Source organism: Carassius auratus, unplaced genomic scaffold (assembly GCF_003368295.1).
Source record: "Carassius auratus strain Wakin unplaced genomic scaffold, ASM336829v1 scaf_tig00014308, whole genome shotgun sequence".
NCBI classification, from domain to species: Eukaryota; Metazoa; Chordata; class Actinopteri; order Cypriniformes; family Cyprinidae; genus Carassius; species Carassius auratus.
Window position 1 is genome coordinate 67071 of NW_020524488.1, and position 16049 is coordinate 83119.

The 16049-nt window shown below is 37.4% G+C and overlaps 1 protein-coding gene across 2 annotated transcripts; it reads left to right on the top strand.

The window, feature by feature from the left end:
* The first annotated feature begins 758 nt into the window (after window positions 1-758).
* On the top strand, window positions 759-15954 carry LOC113074305 (tudor domain-containing protein 1-like). Of its 2 annotated transcripts, none has more exons than XM_026247076.1 (26): window positions 759-906; window positions 2517-2682; window positions 2765-2823; window positions 3241-3325; window positions 3555-3669; window positions 3777-3840; window positions 3948-4031; window positions 4108-4287; window positions 4469-4612; window positions 9045-9213; window positions 9302-9388; window positions 9475-9651; window positions 10447-10554; window positions 10659-10829; window positions 10951-11196; window positions 11277-11411; window positions 11503-11610; window positions 11955-12125; window positions 12285-12626; window positions 12769-12885; window positions 13005-13121; window positions 14156-14323; window positions 14467-14841; window positions 15068-15148; window positions 15365-15402; window positions 15525-15954. In XM_026247076.1, exons 2-26 carry the CDS (start codon window positions 2532-2534, stop codon window positions 15582-15584), a joined length of 3552 nt encoding a protein of 1183 aa, XP_026102861.1. In that variant the 5' UTR covers window positions 759-906; window positions 2517-2531; the 3' UTR covers window positions 15585-15954. The 2 variants fall into 2 exon arrangements, with proteins under 2 accessions (XP_026102861.1, XP_026102862.1); XM_026247077.1 differs by having other exon boundaries at window positions 3969-4031.
* The last annotated feature ends 95 nt before the right edge of the window (window positions 15955-16049 follow it).

Consider the following 16049-nt stretch of genomic DNA (forward strand, 5'->3'; position numbering starts at 1 on the left):
CCAGGAATATCATTTCCAAAAGATAAATAATTTATCCTATGTGAGAAGTTAAGAGCAACTGGAGAAATTAGAGAAACAAATGAATAAAATAATTTGTATGTTTTAATGTCAACATTAGAAAATAACTAAATTTCCTTTACATGTGAATTATCTTCAGAAATTTAGAGTCCTCCATCTAGTGAATTTAAGTGAAAGTGAAATTTGTCTTAAAAATAAATGGTTTGTGACTTGACAACTAGATAATTTAATTAAAATATCTGAAATGAATCCAATTAAATAAATTCTGATGCACCTAAAAACAATTACCTTACCTAATAACTGAGTAAAACTTACCTTCATTTTTAATTAATGAAGCAAAATTGGCATGACCTCTGATAGTATCAAATGGTATAACATGTAATTTCTGTGATTTCTTTATAACAGCTACAGTTGAAACATTTTTTTGAAACATTAGTAATTGCTTATTTTGCCTTTAACATTTACTTTAAAGTTCATTTTAATATACCATATAGATGTTTTATTTTCTATTACTGTAGGCTAACTTTTTATTGTTCTCGTCTATATCTTATCAATATCTGTGCTGGCTTTATACATTTATAAAAAAATATATATATAAATAATTAAATATATTTCCTAGCATAGACATTTACGTTCTCTTGGTAGCCTAAATTATTTGACAAGCAGAAAAAAAGGTCCTCACATGCAACACTCTCATAGGATGCCAACTGCCGTAAAACGCCAATGAAGAAGAAGCAGAAGAAAGCTCCTCAGCTCGGTCACGTGTAAGGTCTCAGCGAGGTCGTTCAATTGCGCATGCGTCTTTAGTTTTACCGCGCGGTGACCTGCTCCTGTCAAAGTGAGGAACATCCATCATCTCCGCAGTAATATATTCGGCAAAGCTGAAAGGTAACTTACTTGTGTTTATTCATATTGCGTATTAAGTATTACCCACCAAATGTGACAAACTGAAGAGTATAATTGAATAATAAACGAGCTCTGTCGAGTAACCTAGCAAGCCACGTGTAACCAGAACTGGGTTATTCTCACAATCAGTCCGGTCATTTTTACATTCAATTCACTCGATTTTTTTCTTTAGTTCAGTGACTGTAATTTAAGTTTTATAAAGGAAAGTCATGTGAGAAGCTTATGCGTGCTGTATTGATATATTATACACACAGATAAGTATTGCGCGAGGACGTGGCCTAACGTTACATGATCCGCACGTTCTTTGAACCTTATGTCTCAGTGCTTTTGCTCGAGATATGTTGTGCCAGTTCATACTTAAAAAGAACTAGCTCAAAGTTCAGTTCACACAGATGATTCATAGTTCATTTTTTTTTTAAATGAACTAAGTTAACATATCTAAAAACGAACTAGTTCACGTTTATTTGTTAAATTCTTTTTAAGATAGGCCACTATCTTACTCAATAGAACCTCTTTACAATCCATTACCAGCTGCAAATCACTGCCACTCCAAAACTAATCAAAATTATTGTACCAATAAACAAGAGACAATTATTATAGCCAGGAGAAAAATAATGTTGAGATAGAGAATATATTTACCCCTTAAATAATGTGTAATCATGATATGTAGAAATTGGAAAATACAAGGTGCAGTCAAGGTATACTGTATGTTCAGTGAAACTTTTATTTAGCCAGCATGAACCAAATAACGCAGTATATTCAGGTTCACAGGGAAAAGATCAGTCTACTGACAAAAATCCAGCATATTCTGAATGGCAGTAACTGTGTAACGGTTAAGCATTTTCCTCCCATAGAAAACCATTATAAGAACGCTTAATGTAGATTAGAATGTCCTCTTATTATGTCGAAATAACGAGATATCTTGGGCTACTGTGTCCACCGTGGTCTCCTTTTTGATCAGCGGAAACGATTTTTGCTTGTTCGGGATCTGACTGTCCAGCGTATTTGAAAAAGTTAAGCAAACTTTCCTGTCTTTTTGACATTTTTCCCCTGCGTGAAACGATGGAGGCTAACAGCAGTCCTGACTAGTACAACAAGCGCGCGAGTCATGTGTCATTTTTTTTCATTTAGGTAATTAATTTTAGTGACACAGGAGGTGCCGGATCCAGTGCCGGAGGTGACGGCTCAAATTAAGCCCTGGTAAAACCTGACTTTTCAAATGAGCGTGAACGTGAACTGCGCGTGCTGTTCATTCCTGCCAGAGTGAGCACCGCTCTCGTTCACGTTCATTGTATGAAAAGTGATTCGTTCAGCGTTCGACGAAAATATGAACGCGTTCAGTGAACAATATGTTGATGCACAGCACTGAACTTACTTATCTAAAGCTCTAATCAAACTCACCTGGACCAACTAATTATGGTCTCTGAGTTCACTTGAATTTTTCAGACAGTTGTAATGTAGCAGAGTTTGAGCTGAAGTCTGCAGGAAGATGGATCTCCAGGAGCTAAATTTTACTAAATTTAGACGTGCATCATCCCAATCACACACACAGTGACCCATGGTACTGATTAACAATGTATCTTACCTCTCAGTAAGACTAAAGAAGAATGAATCGAGCCTTCTCTCAGACTCTGATGAGACCCAATCTCCCTTTGAGGAGACCTGCGACTGGACCGAGTTCACTTGCTCCTAGAAGCCCAGCACCAACTTTTCACGAGCTTGCTCAAGAAAATCTGCTAGCAAGTGACATGCTAGATGGTAGGGTTGAAATGATTTTAAGCATTACTCATGCATGTTGTGAAAAATACAATCTAGATGATTCTTTTTCCCACTTCTTCAGGTCCTATGGGTGATGCCGTTCGAAAGGAGAATGTGTTTTCTGCCAAAAATAGTCTGAATGTATGTATGTGATAACCTCTGTATAAATGTGTAAACTTTATAAGTAAAAATCCTAAATTCAAACTAATAGGTTTTAATTCTTTGACATTGGTTGTATTATGTGGATATATTTGATATATTTTCCACTTAAGGCTTTAAAGGAATAGGTCACCCCAAAAAAATACAAATTGTCATCACTTATTTCCAAACCTGTATGGACTTCTCAATGGGAGCAAGAAACCGTTTAGTTGTCCACATTCTTCAAAGTATCTTCTATAGTGTTCAGCAGAAGAATTAAATTCATATACAGTAGGTTTAGAAGAACTTGAGGGTGAGTACATAACAACAGCATTTTTATATTTGGGTGAACTATCCCTTTAACCAGAAATCAGAGAGCATTCAGAAGTAGTTAAAGAATTAAAAAATTTTTTTCTGCAGTGTGGAGACTTTTTGTCTCCCTCCCAGACAGCAGGGTCTATGGTTGGCCCGCTGGTAAAGCTGTGCAATTACTGCAGTCACCAGGGTAGGTTACTTTGCTCGATTTCAGTCTTCAGCATTTTTTACATTTTGCCACACTGCAAAACATGTTTTTTCTTACACTATTTTGTATTGTTTTCCAGTACAAATATCTAAACATTAAGTCAAGATACATTTATTTGAGAAGCCAATATGCAAATATGTTTTTGTTGGTTTTGATGAGCAGAATGAGTAGAGTAATGTTTGTTAGTAATGATTTCTTGTGTCTTGTTTAGGAAACTTCAGGTGCAATCGTTGTAAAAAAACGTACTACTGTTCTGTAGCTTGTCAGACTCAGGATTGGAAAGCTCACCGACATCTCTGCAAACCAAGCATCTCAGAAGTTGCCAGGTACTAGCAAGTTTTTACTACTGTTTTGACTATATTCATGTCATTTGTGTGTTCGTTTGGAAGCAAAATGCAAAAACGTGCCTTTTCCTCCTGCTTTTTTCAATTAGTGATAAAACTAAGGAATCCACCGCTATCCCAAGTGAAAATGGACTTGGTGGCCTTCAAGCTAAGGTATTTAATTGTTTGCTATAGTGACTTACAGTTGCATTAGTTATTATTCTATCTAATTCCTTCATATGCGTGCATCACTTTTTAAATTTTTTTTATATATAATAAAGGAAATCTGTGTTCATGTACAGCCAAAGAGAATGTATCGACGTGATTTGCGCAAGAATGTTGTTTCCAAAGGATCTGAGATTCAGGTACTTTTCTGTTTAGGTCTACATTGCTTTATGACCCATGTACAGATATTATACATCACAGAGGATCTTTTTTCAGGGTACAGTGATTGATCTGAGGAACCCTGGGGAATTCTCCATTCACCTGCAGTCAGTGGAGATGATGGAGTCCCTAAAAAACATCACCACAGAGCTCCAGAAGGCCTATAGTGCTTCATTTGCTGCAGAGTACAAGCCTGAAATCGGGGAGCTCTGTGCTGTAAAATTTTCTCTTGATCGGGTGAGGCACTTTTTTTTTTAGTTACATTTGTCAGATCCAGTATTACTGTTTTTGTGAAATGGACATTAATGTACCTCTGTGTCAGTGCACAGCTTAACAGGACAATGGAGTTATTTATATCAGAACATAGACTGGAGTGAGTTTTGTTGTGCTCAGTTTGGTCTCTTTCATGTTGTTTTAGAACTGGTATCGAGCTGAGGTTCAGTCAGTCGATGTGGCCAGCAGAGTTGTTAGTGTGCTTTACATCGACTTTGGAAATGAAGAGAATGTTACACTTGACAACATAAGGCCTCTCTCCGAGAACATTGATGCTGCACCACCATTTGTGAGTAATGTTTCCATTCTATTATACATACATTATTATTAATGTGAAAAATTTCCATAATTAGGCCATCCTTAAAAATATTCTTGTTTGCCGTAACCCGACCGACCCTGTCAATTTAGCACCGACTCAATTTTTTCTTTATTTTTTTGCTTTTAGTCCGACCGACTTGCCGATTATAAATTTGTTTTAAGAACGAACCAATTATTTTTTTACTCTTCAAACAACTAATACAAACACAATAAAATTCTCTTAATTATATTTAAGTATTGTAAATATATAAATTGCCTCGGCCTACATACAAATGAAGGCTATCTTCTTTAATAAAAAGAAAAAAAAACCTTGACGTCATCTGTTTACACACGGATGTCACACTGTGGCCTGTACATTCGCTTCTTCTCCTCTCATTCACTGTCAGAGTCAACGGTTCGTGCTTGGTAATGATGGCTGCGGCTGCAGTAAACTAAATGTTCGCGGTCACTGTACAAAGTCATACGGGTAAGGGCACCATAATACATCTAAAAAAAATCATTAAAACAGCTCGACACTGCTTTAACTTGGCACGAGGTTCTGGAAAAACTGTGCCCAGATCTTTTCCCATCCCTTCTCCTCTCTAGTCTAAAACCGTGACCGTGTCGACTGTCACTTTATGTTCGAAAATTTATTGCACGAATCAACCAACACAAGTTTAGAAAACGAAAATAAGATATTGATTTTAACGGCCTTCTCTCAGAGCGTGTCCAGGTTTTTTTTTTTGTTTTTTGGAACAGGCGTCACACAGCAACTGCAGCTTCGGACAAACACGCATAACAGCAAATGATACTTCTGCACACGGTTTCTCTTTTTACAACAGAAATGTGAATTTTGCCGGTATTCAGACAGTCTCATGCATAATTGTATTCGAATTTTAAATGCATAATTTCAGTTAGGTTGAAGAAAAGCTTTTTGATTCTCTTCTGAGGCTCAAGAGATCATCGAGCAAAATATTACTGCACGTTTATTCAAAGCATTACAATACATGACTGTGAAAAAAACATAATATTTAAAATAATGTTTATGAACCAATTATTATTAAGTAGCTTAAAGAACTAAACAAAACAGCATAATGTATGCATGTATTGTTAAATAAATAAGAGCGGAAAACCAGTCACACAGAATATATTTTTTCATTGAAAAACATGAGATGCAGTGGGATGGGGAACAAAAACCCAACAAAGTCTCGAGTTAATTTAAATAAATAATAATTAATTTTACATGTCTTTCTAAACATGCGGCTCTCTTGTGTGAGACGCGAGTCCAACAGTGTCCCAATGTGCGAAATATGTGTTCTGTGTGAACGGCTTGGATTCAGTTTTGATGTAAACAAGATCTTCTCCACATTGATGTTCTTTTTTTTTTTTAAGTGGCTTCAACTGGATAGGCTAACATAACCTTATAATGCAATGGCACATACATCGTCATTGCATCTCGTGCGCGTACACTAGGTGAAAGATGAGAAAGCAGATACTGCGTGTCGAGCTCGTCCGCCTTTGAAAGTTGTGTAGACACAGCTGTGCACGCGGCAAAATGGATGGAACGGTTGTGGACGGAGCAGGAATGTAACTGTCTAAATCATACGCACAGTTCCATTGAATGATAAATGTGTTTAAATGATGCGGATGTACCCAATATACGAAGGAAACTGTTAAAATTAACCACAGCATTAACAACGACCTTGAAATAAGAGCGCAAGATTTATCTGATAAAATTAGATGCATTTAAGTAGCGTTTGTTTCATTAGCAAACAGACATCTGGCGCGTTTTCTCTCAGAATCATTCGCTGATGGAGAGGAAAAGTTAAATAGAGATGAAGACGTTTTCACACTGAAAGAGAAGCGATCTCGCTCTGATAGACGTGCCAGGCTATATCTGCAGCTAAACTGAATTAAAGCAGAATGAACTGATAAAAAAACAAAAAACAAACCACAAAGAATTTATGAATGATGCAGTGCTAATTGACATTTATTACAGTACAGAAACTATAAAGTATATTTTCTACCTTATTCTGTGCAGAAAATTTAAATAATTGCTAATTAAATGTAGCCTAGTATATAAAACAATCATAAAATTGCCATTAGGTAAAAAATATCGTTTACAAATGATTGATTATTGTCCAGCAGTGTATTTGATTTATTACAGCTAATTTTACAGTTTTTTTTTTTTTTTCTAACCTATGGTTCTCTAACCATAAATGCTACTGTAATTTGCCCCCTGACTAAGCATTTAAAGAATTTAGTAGAAGCATTTAAATAATCCTGTGAATGCACTTAAAGAATGCAGAATCGAATGGTTATAATCGAATCGGATCGAATTTAATTGTGAATCGAATCTAATTGAATCGTTCTAAATTTGCAAAAATCATTCTTGAATCGAATCGAAAACCTATGAATCGTAATCGAATTGAATCGCTGCCTTGCCAAAGATTCACAGCCCCAATATATAGGGTTGTGCCTATAGACAATAGCAGTGCGTCGAGCTCGTCATGACTCACATGTATCGTCGATCTCATGGGCTGATGATATGACGATTTGAAAATGACCGAATCAGAATGAGCTTTATTGCCAGATATGTTTACACATACGGGGAATTTGTTCTCTTGATAGAAGCTCTGCAGTAAAACAGAATGACAGCGACAGAACAAAAAAACACATAATACAAGGATAAAATAGAAAAAAATACAGAAGTAGGTAAGGGATGACAATATACAAATTGACAATTGTATGGCAGGTATATTACAAAAAGCAGTTATGCATGCACAGGTATATTATGTGCAAAGTTTAAGTGTACACTATTTTTATATGTGAACGTTTTGTATGTGAAATGTTATTCACATTATTAAGTGAGGTCAGTATGAAATAAAATATACAAAGTGTATGTAAAATTGACAGAAAACTGTGTGTGTATGTATACATGTATGTATGTATGTATGTATGTATGTATATCTTAAGGGTGTAACGATACGCGTATTCGTATTGAACCGTTCGGTACGAGGCTTTCGGTTCGCGGAACGCATTATGTACCGAACGGTTCGTTGGACTAATTAATTATATGAAAAAAAAAAAAAAAGTGAAATATAATGATATGCGTTCAACAAGGTAGCCCAATAACCCAAACGACGTAACAGGCAACGCCCCTGACACTCCCGAAGAAGAAAAAAACACCAACTTATGTTTATGTTAGTCTACTCAGTCAGGCGCTCGCTCACTCAGTACGCGCTGAAGGCTCAGTGCAAAATAGCCAATGCGTTTAACAGACCAGAAATGGAAGATCCTCCGATAACCAACAGGTCTGGTGTTTGGGTGCACTTTGGATTCCCTGTAAGCTATAATGGTGATGGCAAGAGAGTGGTGGATGAAAAAAACAACGGTATGTCGCATCTGCTACATGACAATAGGGTACCAGCGGGATAAAAAAAAACAAAAAAAAACACCAGCAGGAATACTTGAAACATGTCAACTCATTTACGCCGACATCACCTTAGTGTGTCAGTATCTGGGAAAAGACGAAAAAAAGGAGAAACACACACACAAAACAAACTATCCCCGCAGCCTTTTGACAGACATTTCCAACTGACTCAAACAGGGCAAAAGACATCACCGCGGCGATTGGTAGGCTACACTTAACGTTACATTTACATTATAGCCGCGGATTCTATCATCCAAAGTGCACCCAAACACCAGACTTGTTGGTTATTGGAGGATCTTCTATTGCTGGTCTGTTAAATGCATTAGACATTTTGCAACGAGCCTTCAGCACGTGCTGAGTGAGCGAGCGCCTTAGGGGCCATTGAAATATCGCGCCTAAAAACGCGTGGAAAACACTATCTCCTCCTTTCCAAAGCGCTCGGGCAGAAGCTCCGCTGAAACGTCTGCCTTTGCTAAGCAACAATGACGTGCTCTCTCCATGAAGACGCGGAAATTTCAGCAGCTCTAAAAATCGCTTGCAGTAGGCTATCTCTGCTACTAAATTTATTTAAAAATTGCAATCCATATACAACTATGATCAGCTGTTCCTTCATCTTGGCTGAGCTTTCAACGTTGTTACGGGAAAGGACGAAGCTGATTGGTTAGTTCTTGTCACATGACCCGCGGTGCGCTTGCGGCATTCTGAAAAGTTGAGATGTTTTACGTACCGAACGTACAGAACCGTGACATCAGTGTACCGAACCGAACCGTGAATTGTGAACAGTTACACCCCTAATATATGTGTATGTACGTATGTCTATATGTATATATGTATGTATATATATATATATATATATATATATATGTATATATGTATGTATGTTTCTTTTGTTCTTTTTTTTTTTTAAAGCTCAATCTTGTTTATATGACTTGCCATGCCACTGTTATGCTTTTGCCAAACCAGAATTTTTTTTTTGTGCGTGTCTTGACAGGCTTTGCAGTGTTGTGTTGCTGGGGTAAAGCCTCTGACAGGAAGTTGGACAGGCGAATGCACTATTGCTGTTCGGCAGTTAATTGCTGGAAAGAGTCTGACTTTCACCGTGTTGGATATCATGAATGATGGAGCTCTGCTTGCGGTAGATGTCCCTCTAAGCACTCTTGGTAGGGCATTCATGGTTCATTCATTGCAGTGGCTGTTTGAAGAGCTTTGTGTGAAACACAAGATTTTCATTCAAAATTTGTTTCACAGGTAAATACATGAGCATTTTCCTGATAGAGCAGGGCTATGCCATAAAGGAGGACATTCTTGTCAAACCACAAATTGAACATGACATCAGTGAGTTGCTTCTTTATCTTGTCTTTCATGAATTGTTTCACATTATTTACATTTTTTCAACTCCATCTACTTGAATCTATCTTCAGATTCATTGATGACAGCATCCTTTGAGAACTTCAAGCGCTTGTCTGGAGGAAAGAATGAGAACTCCGAAGCCAGGCCTCCAGAGTCGTTGACTCAAGGAGTGGGTGACACATTCACTGCTATTGTCACCCACCTCCAGTCTCCCTCAGAGATCCTCTGTCAGAAGCTTGAAAATGCGAGTGAGTTTTCTGCAACTCAATTTAAAAGACAATTTTATCTCTGTGTTGTTATTGCTGCATGACATAGGTGCACATAAATCACCGCTTAAAAGTTTGGGGTCTTTAAGTGTTATAAAAAAATTAGCATTTAAAAGCTACATTTCAGGAAACCAGCTCAATTGCAACTCAAAACTAGCCCAAAACCTTTTTTTGTTTTATTCTGGGGTGTAAAATGAAAAATATTTTTTGGTTGGGTTCCCCTGATAAGTCACACTCCAGGGGCTAAATATCAGGTTTTCGCTTTAACCCGCGGACACAAAAATCATCCCACATCTAAAGTGTTTAAGTAGCCCAATTCCTAGGCAACACTGCTATATTTATTTGATCAAAACCACAAGAACAACAATTAACAGTCAATGTAATACAATATTAAAATGTGATGCCAAAGTTGAATTTTCTGCTTCATTCTCAGATGATCCTTCAGGAAGTATTCATATATGTTGCTACTGACATGTTAAAACAGTTGTGCTGATTAATATTTGTTAATTTAACTGTTAATTTTTTTTCTGAATTGTTTTCTTTTTTAATCATAAAAACATTTGAAAATGGAAATCTCATTACAGTATACATGTATTTTAATGTCACTTTTGATCAATTGAATGCATCCTTTGGTGAATAAATGCTAATTAAAAATAAAAATAAAAACAGACCCAAGAATTTTAGAAAAAGCTATTTAACATCTGTTGTCATTTTCTGCTTTTTTTTATAAAATATATCCTGTAGGTTCAGTGTATGATGTAATTTTCATGTATGTAGGTGTAATCCAGCAGTTGCAGGCAAACTTAAGGGAGCACTGTTCAAAAACTCCAACCAGTGAGAACTTCAGACCTGCACCAGGAACTGTCTGCTGCTCACTATTCTCTGGTCAGTACTGTGTCTTTTTTTTATTTTTTTATTTTTTTATTTTCTTTTTCCTTCCATACTGTTCCTTCACATACGTCTTCTGAAGTGATTTCCATGTGTTACAGAGGACAACCAGTGGTATAGAGCTAAGGTTCTAGCATATTCCTCAGAAGATCGTGTGTGTGTTGGCTACATAGACTTTGGAAACTCTGAGGAAGTCGAGTTATATCGGCTACGACCAATCAGTAATGAGTTGCTGGCTTTGGCAACTCAAGCAATCCCTTGTTCTTTAGCAGGTACAGTGCAATTATTAATTCAGTGATAATTGGCTCAGCATATACAGATTTGCATGCATGCAGAAAAAGTCAAAGATTACTACCAAGGTTTCTTAATTCATTAACATTCATTTTGCTCTAGGTATAAAGTCTCCAACAGGCACCTGGCCAGAGGAGGCTGTTTTGATGGTGAAACGTCTGGTTTGCAACCGCTTCATACGGGTTGAGATTCTGGGTAAGAAGGATGGTAGGGCTCTGGTGTCCATGATTGATGAGTCTAGTGACCCTCAGACCAATGCCGCTGAGGTGTTGGTTAACATGGGTTATGCTGCCATTGAAAGTGTGGAGAAGAATGAACCTACTCAAGCCCCCTTCCCAGAAGTGCCTTGTAAGTGAACAAACCTCTTTTATTAATTTAAGACATTTCTGAAAAGGATAATTGATGTACATTTCCAAATTTTACTCTAGCCCTCAGTCCACCTGTTGTTGAGAAAATGGAGTGGACTTGTGCTGAACTTCCGTTTGATGGCCAGAAGGTGGAACTGGTAATCAGTAGTCTAAAGAGCATTGATGAATTCTACTGTTATAACTACAGCAAAGCAGGTGCGATTGTCCATCAGTGTTATATTTTCTACTTTGTGGGACTCATTACGTTTACGTTTGTGATGAAGTATTTTGTGGTTATTTCTGGCAGATGCACATATCCTGACAGAGCTGTCCTATGAGCTCATGAAGCATTGTGAATTGGAGAGATCTTCCTTTACCCCAACTGTGGGAAAACCGTGTTGTGCTCTCTTCACAGGTGATACTGACTCATCCTTCAGAAGCAAACACCTTGGTCAAAGTAACACACTTACAATGAAAGTAAACAGAAACAAACCAAAAAGTACACTTTTTTTTTTTTTTCTGTATTGAATCAAAAATATATTTTTTCAGGATTCTTTGATAAATAGAAAGTTCAATAGAACAGCTTTTATTTGAAATGGAAATCTTTTGTAACACAATACTGTGAAATACTTTACTGTCCGTTTTGATCAAATTGATGCATCCTTGCTAAATTCAAATATAAAAGTAATACTAATAATTTTGCCATAAACTATTGTACAGATTTGATTTCCAATATTTATTTTTGCTCCCTGTTTGAAGGAGATGCCCGCTGGTACAGGGCCATGATATTAGAAGTGTGTGGAGAGGGTAAGGCCAGAGTTTATTTTGTGGACTATGGGAACTCTTGTGAGGTGGAGGCAGCACATCTAAAGGCCATCACCCCAAGCCTGCTCAAACTGCCTTTCCAAGCAATTCGCTGCTGGCTTGAAGGTTTGTTTCTCTGTTGGTTTCGGTATGGCTATGAATTATTTGAAATGATTTATAGGATCTTTTCCACTGATTAACTACACTAAGTAAATATGCATTCTGAATATGAAGTGTGTATTCTGTATATAATATTGTAAAGGCATTGTATATATGTGTGTGCAGGAGTGGAACCAGTGGAGGATCAGTGGAATAAAGAGGCAATTCATAAGTTTCAGGCTCTTTGTGCCGGTCAGCCGTTGGGTGGCAGAGTGCTGTCCATCTCTGAGAAGGGTTATGGGGTGGAGTTGGAAAGCGCCGGACAAAGCATTGCTGCCATGCTCATCTCTGAGCACCTTGCTAAACCTTATGAACAGGTGAAACAGCCTCCTGTGCAGCCAGATAAACCAACCAGTCAGATTGAGGATCTGCCCACCCTTAAACCCATTGATCAGAGTCCACCGGCTGAAGAGCCTTTAAAAGTGAACAACAAGGGAGCTGCCAATGACACAGAAGTTTCAACCTCAAGTAAGTTAGCATAACTGATGCTGAAACCTTATGTGTATGTATCTTATCAAGTTTAGTAACTGCTATTACTAGCAATATGCAAGTATTTTTTTTATTTATTTGTTTTGTTGTTGTGTATGATTAAATGTTTATTTTCATCTAGTCGGCTCTTTTCCTTTGAACTGGAAAACATTGGAGCTGTCTTGCACTGATACTTTCCAACCAAGGGTGGCAGCGGTGATCAGCCCTAGTCTTTTTTACATGATGAATCCTGGACAAGGTGTGCACTCATAGCATAGCATTTAAAGCATAAAGTCTAGCTAGACTGACTATCATGGTTATATTATCAGTACTATCATAGCATACTTGACATTCAGCTGATTTTTGTCCTCCCCACAGTGAATGTAGAGGGTCTGAAGGCTGTTATGACTGATGTTGCGAAGTACTGCAGCAAACAGCCAATCCCCAATCAGTGCCACCCTTTACCAGGAGCGGCTTGTTGTGCACAGTTCTCAGGTCAGTTTCACCTTCACCTATGGCTTTTAGACAGAATCATCAACTTTACATGACCTGTAGTGTTATTAATCTGTATGGTAAGTATTTTTAAAGAAACAGCAGTATTTGAGAACTTGCAGTTCCTTTCAAAATTTGGGTTCAGTAAGATTTTCTTGCTTAATTTCTGAATGAATTTCTGATTAAGCTGATAAAAATGGCAATAAAGACTTTTACGTTGTTACAATTTTTTTCAAATGCTGTTTTTTATTTTTTTTTACTTATCAAAAGTTGTAGCTTGAGCATTATATCAGCATATTATAATTATTAATGAAGGATCATGTGACACTGAAGATTGGAGTAATAGCTGCTAAAAATTCAGCTTTGCCATCACAGTAATAAGTTATTTTAAATGGTAATATTTCACAGTACATCTGTTTTACTTTGTTTTTAATCAAAATCCATTAGCATTTTCATGATTTGTTAAAAATATAAAGGAATTACTATATTACCCATTATGTATTTGTAATGAAACATTCCAAAATAACTCTTTAAAGCAATAGGGGAGGACTCATTGGTTGAATTCCTAACTAAGCAGGTAATTCTAGGTCTGAAACCGACACACCTGTAGTCCACAGCTTTTAAACTATAGCTATAAAAGTGGGTGCACCCATCCACTGTTTAAGTAACTGTTTTAAAATGTTTTTTTTTAATCCATTAAACATTATCTATAATATATATATTATGTTGTGTGACTATGTGATGTGGTTTAATGTGAGTGTATATGATGCTATGTGATGTGTTTGTGCTATAAATATCCCCTAAATCAGGGGTGTCAAACTCAATTCCTGGAGGGCCTGAGGTTCGTTCCAACCCTGGTCCAGCACACATACCATGTAGTTTTCAAATAAGCCTGAAGGATTTGATTAGTTGGATCAGGTGTGTATAATTAAGGTTGAATCTGAACTCTGCAGAGCTCCGGCCCTCCAGGAATTGAGTGACACCTCTGCCCTAGACATGCTTTCTTAAAGCAGTCCGATTCAACTCTGCTTATTTAGGTGACAAAAACTGGTACCGAGCTGTTGTGTTGGAGGTAACGAGCAAGCATGCACATGTAATTTACGCCGATTATGGGAACATGGAGACGGTCCCTGTCTCCAGTATCCTTCCCATCACCAAAGAACTTCTCCAACTTCCATTCCAGATCGTCAGATGTGCACTGGCAGGTAAACCTGGCACATGAGCTCTAATCTAAATGCACAAATCATTGCCAATGTTAAAACCCTTATAGGTCACAGGATAGATTTAGATTTCTTATTTAAGCTATGATGAGTCATAATTGTGACCCTGTTGTTTATTTTCATCACAGGTAAAGAGAACTTCCCTACAGTGTGGCCCAATGAAGTTTTGGAACTATTTGGGATTCAGTTGAGTGGGGGCATCCTGGCATCTCTGCATGGCTTTGATGGGACCTCCAACTTGCTTACCCTTACCCAGCAGTCCGGTCAAACTAACAGGGACATTAGTTCCATTATTATTGGAGCTCTGCAGAAAGGACAGAGCAAGGCTAACTCAAAGCCGCCTGTCATTGCTGTTGAGGAAAAAAAGGATGTAGATCAGCGGCAGACACAAACCGTCAGCTCAGTCGAGGCCACAGATCAACCTCAATCTGCACATGTTGAGAAACCTGACCCTGAAGATCAAGCCCCACCTCTAAGTACCAGCTACAGGCTTGAGAAACCAGGTGAGGAATTAAAAATTAAGCAGAATTCATGTTAGCAAGATGTGTAGTAATATAAGTGTTTACAGGGCTTGCGCAGGAATTTGCCTAGGATCTTTAGCAATGAAATTCTGGTGCACAGGTGCTGTTCCACCTGGTGTTCTCAGCTGTAACTCAAAGGTGTTATTTAAAAGGAGCCTTGTCATCATTTCCAGGGGAGCAGTTGTCTAACATTTATGTCTGCTTTCAGAAAACCTGTCCAAGACTTCCAATGCACCAAGACTGGAATGCACGGAGCCGCACAAAATTACAAGCACAAAGGACAGCAATGGTGGGTGTTGTTGTTGTTGTTTCTGAGACCGATAACTTGCAAGAGATTGAGCATCGTAAAAAAAAAAAATGGTTTAGAATAGTGCATGACCAACTTCTGGTTTCTTCCTAAGTGGCTACCTGATGTACTCTTGGGAGCTTTAAAATACAATTGTTGATTTATTATGTTTTTTCTTTTATTAATATATCTTCTTGATTCCCCCCCCCCCCCCCCTAGTTCCTCAATCATGCTGCTGTCTTGAGTTGAAACAAAAGGTTGGGAAAGCTGCAAACACAAGTCATGACTTTTTTTGGAAAGCAAATGCAAGCCAATATGTTAATTAACTCATACATACGACTTGTTATATTTCTTTTAATAGTCTTTTCCCCTTTTTCAGATTGACCATATTGAGAAATTGATTCTTCTCCTCGTAAAACAAGCTGGTGGAACCAAATAGTAACTTATCAAGATTTTCAGTGTCAAGTTCAAAATGAATAACCACTGCCCAGGACTTTTTCTTTTCTTCCATCAGTGAAATCTTGTTTTTGAGTTAATGTATCAGCAGTGTCAAACATGCTTGTTGTCTCTGTTAGCACTTGAGAAAATAGATTTTAAACTCAGAGGCATGATTATTTTATTTTTCTTTTATTGCACCAATGTTATTGCTAGTGTTGTTTTATTATATACAATGTTTATTGCTTTTTTTCAGTGGAAAACCATTAACCGTTAATTATGCAGCATTGCCATTCAGTTTTTTGACCATCAAAGGCTAATTTTGTTCAAGTGAGCCTTTTCATGCAGATTAAAAATACTTGAGTTTGTTTGAAGTCTTGTGTTTTTATTTATTCACCTAGTATGACTGATTTTCGTAATATCTTATGGAATTTTCGTTTTGGGGTAAATTATGCCTGTAGTTAACCCA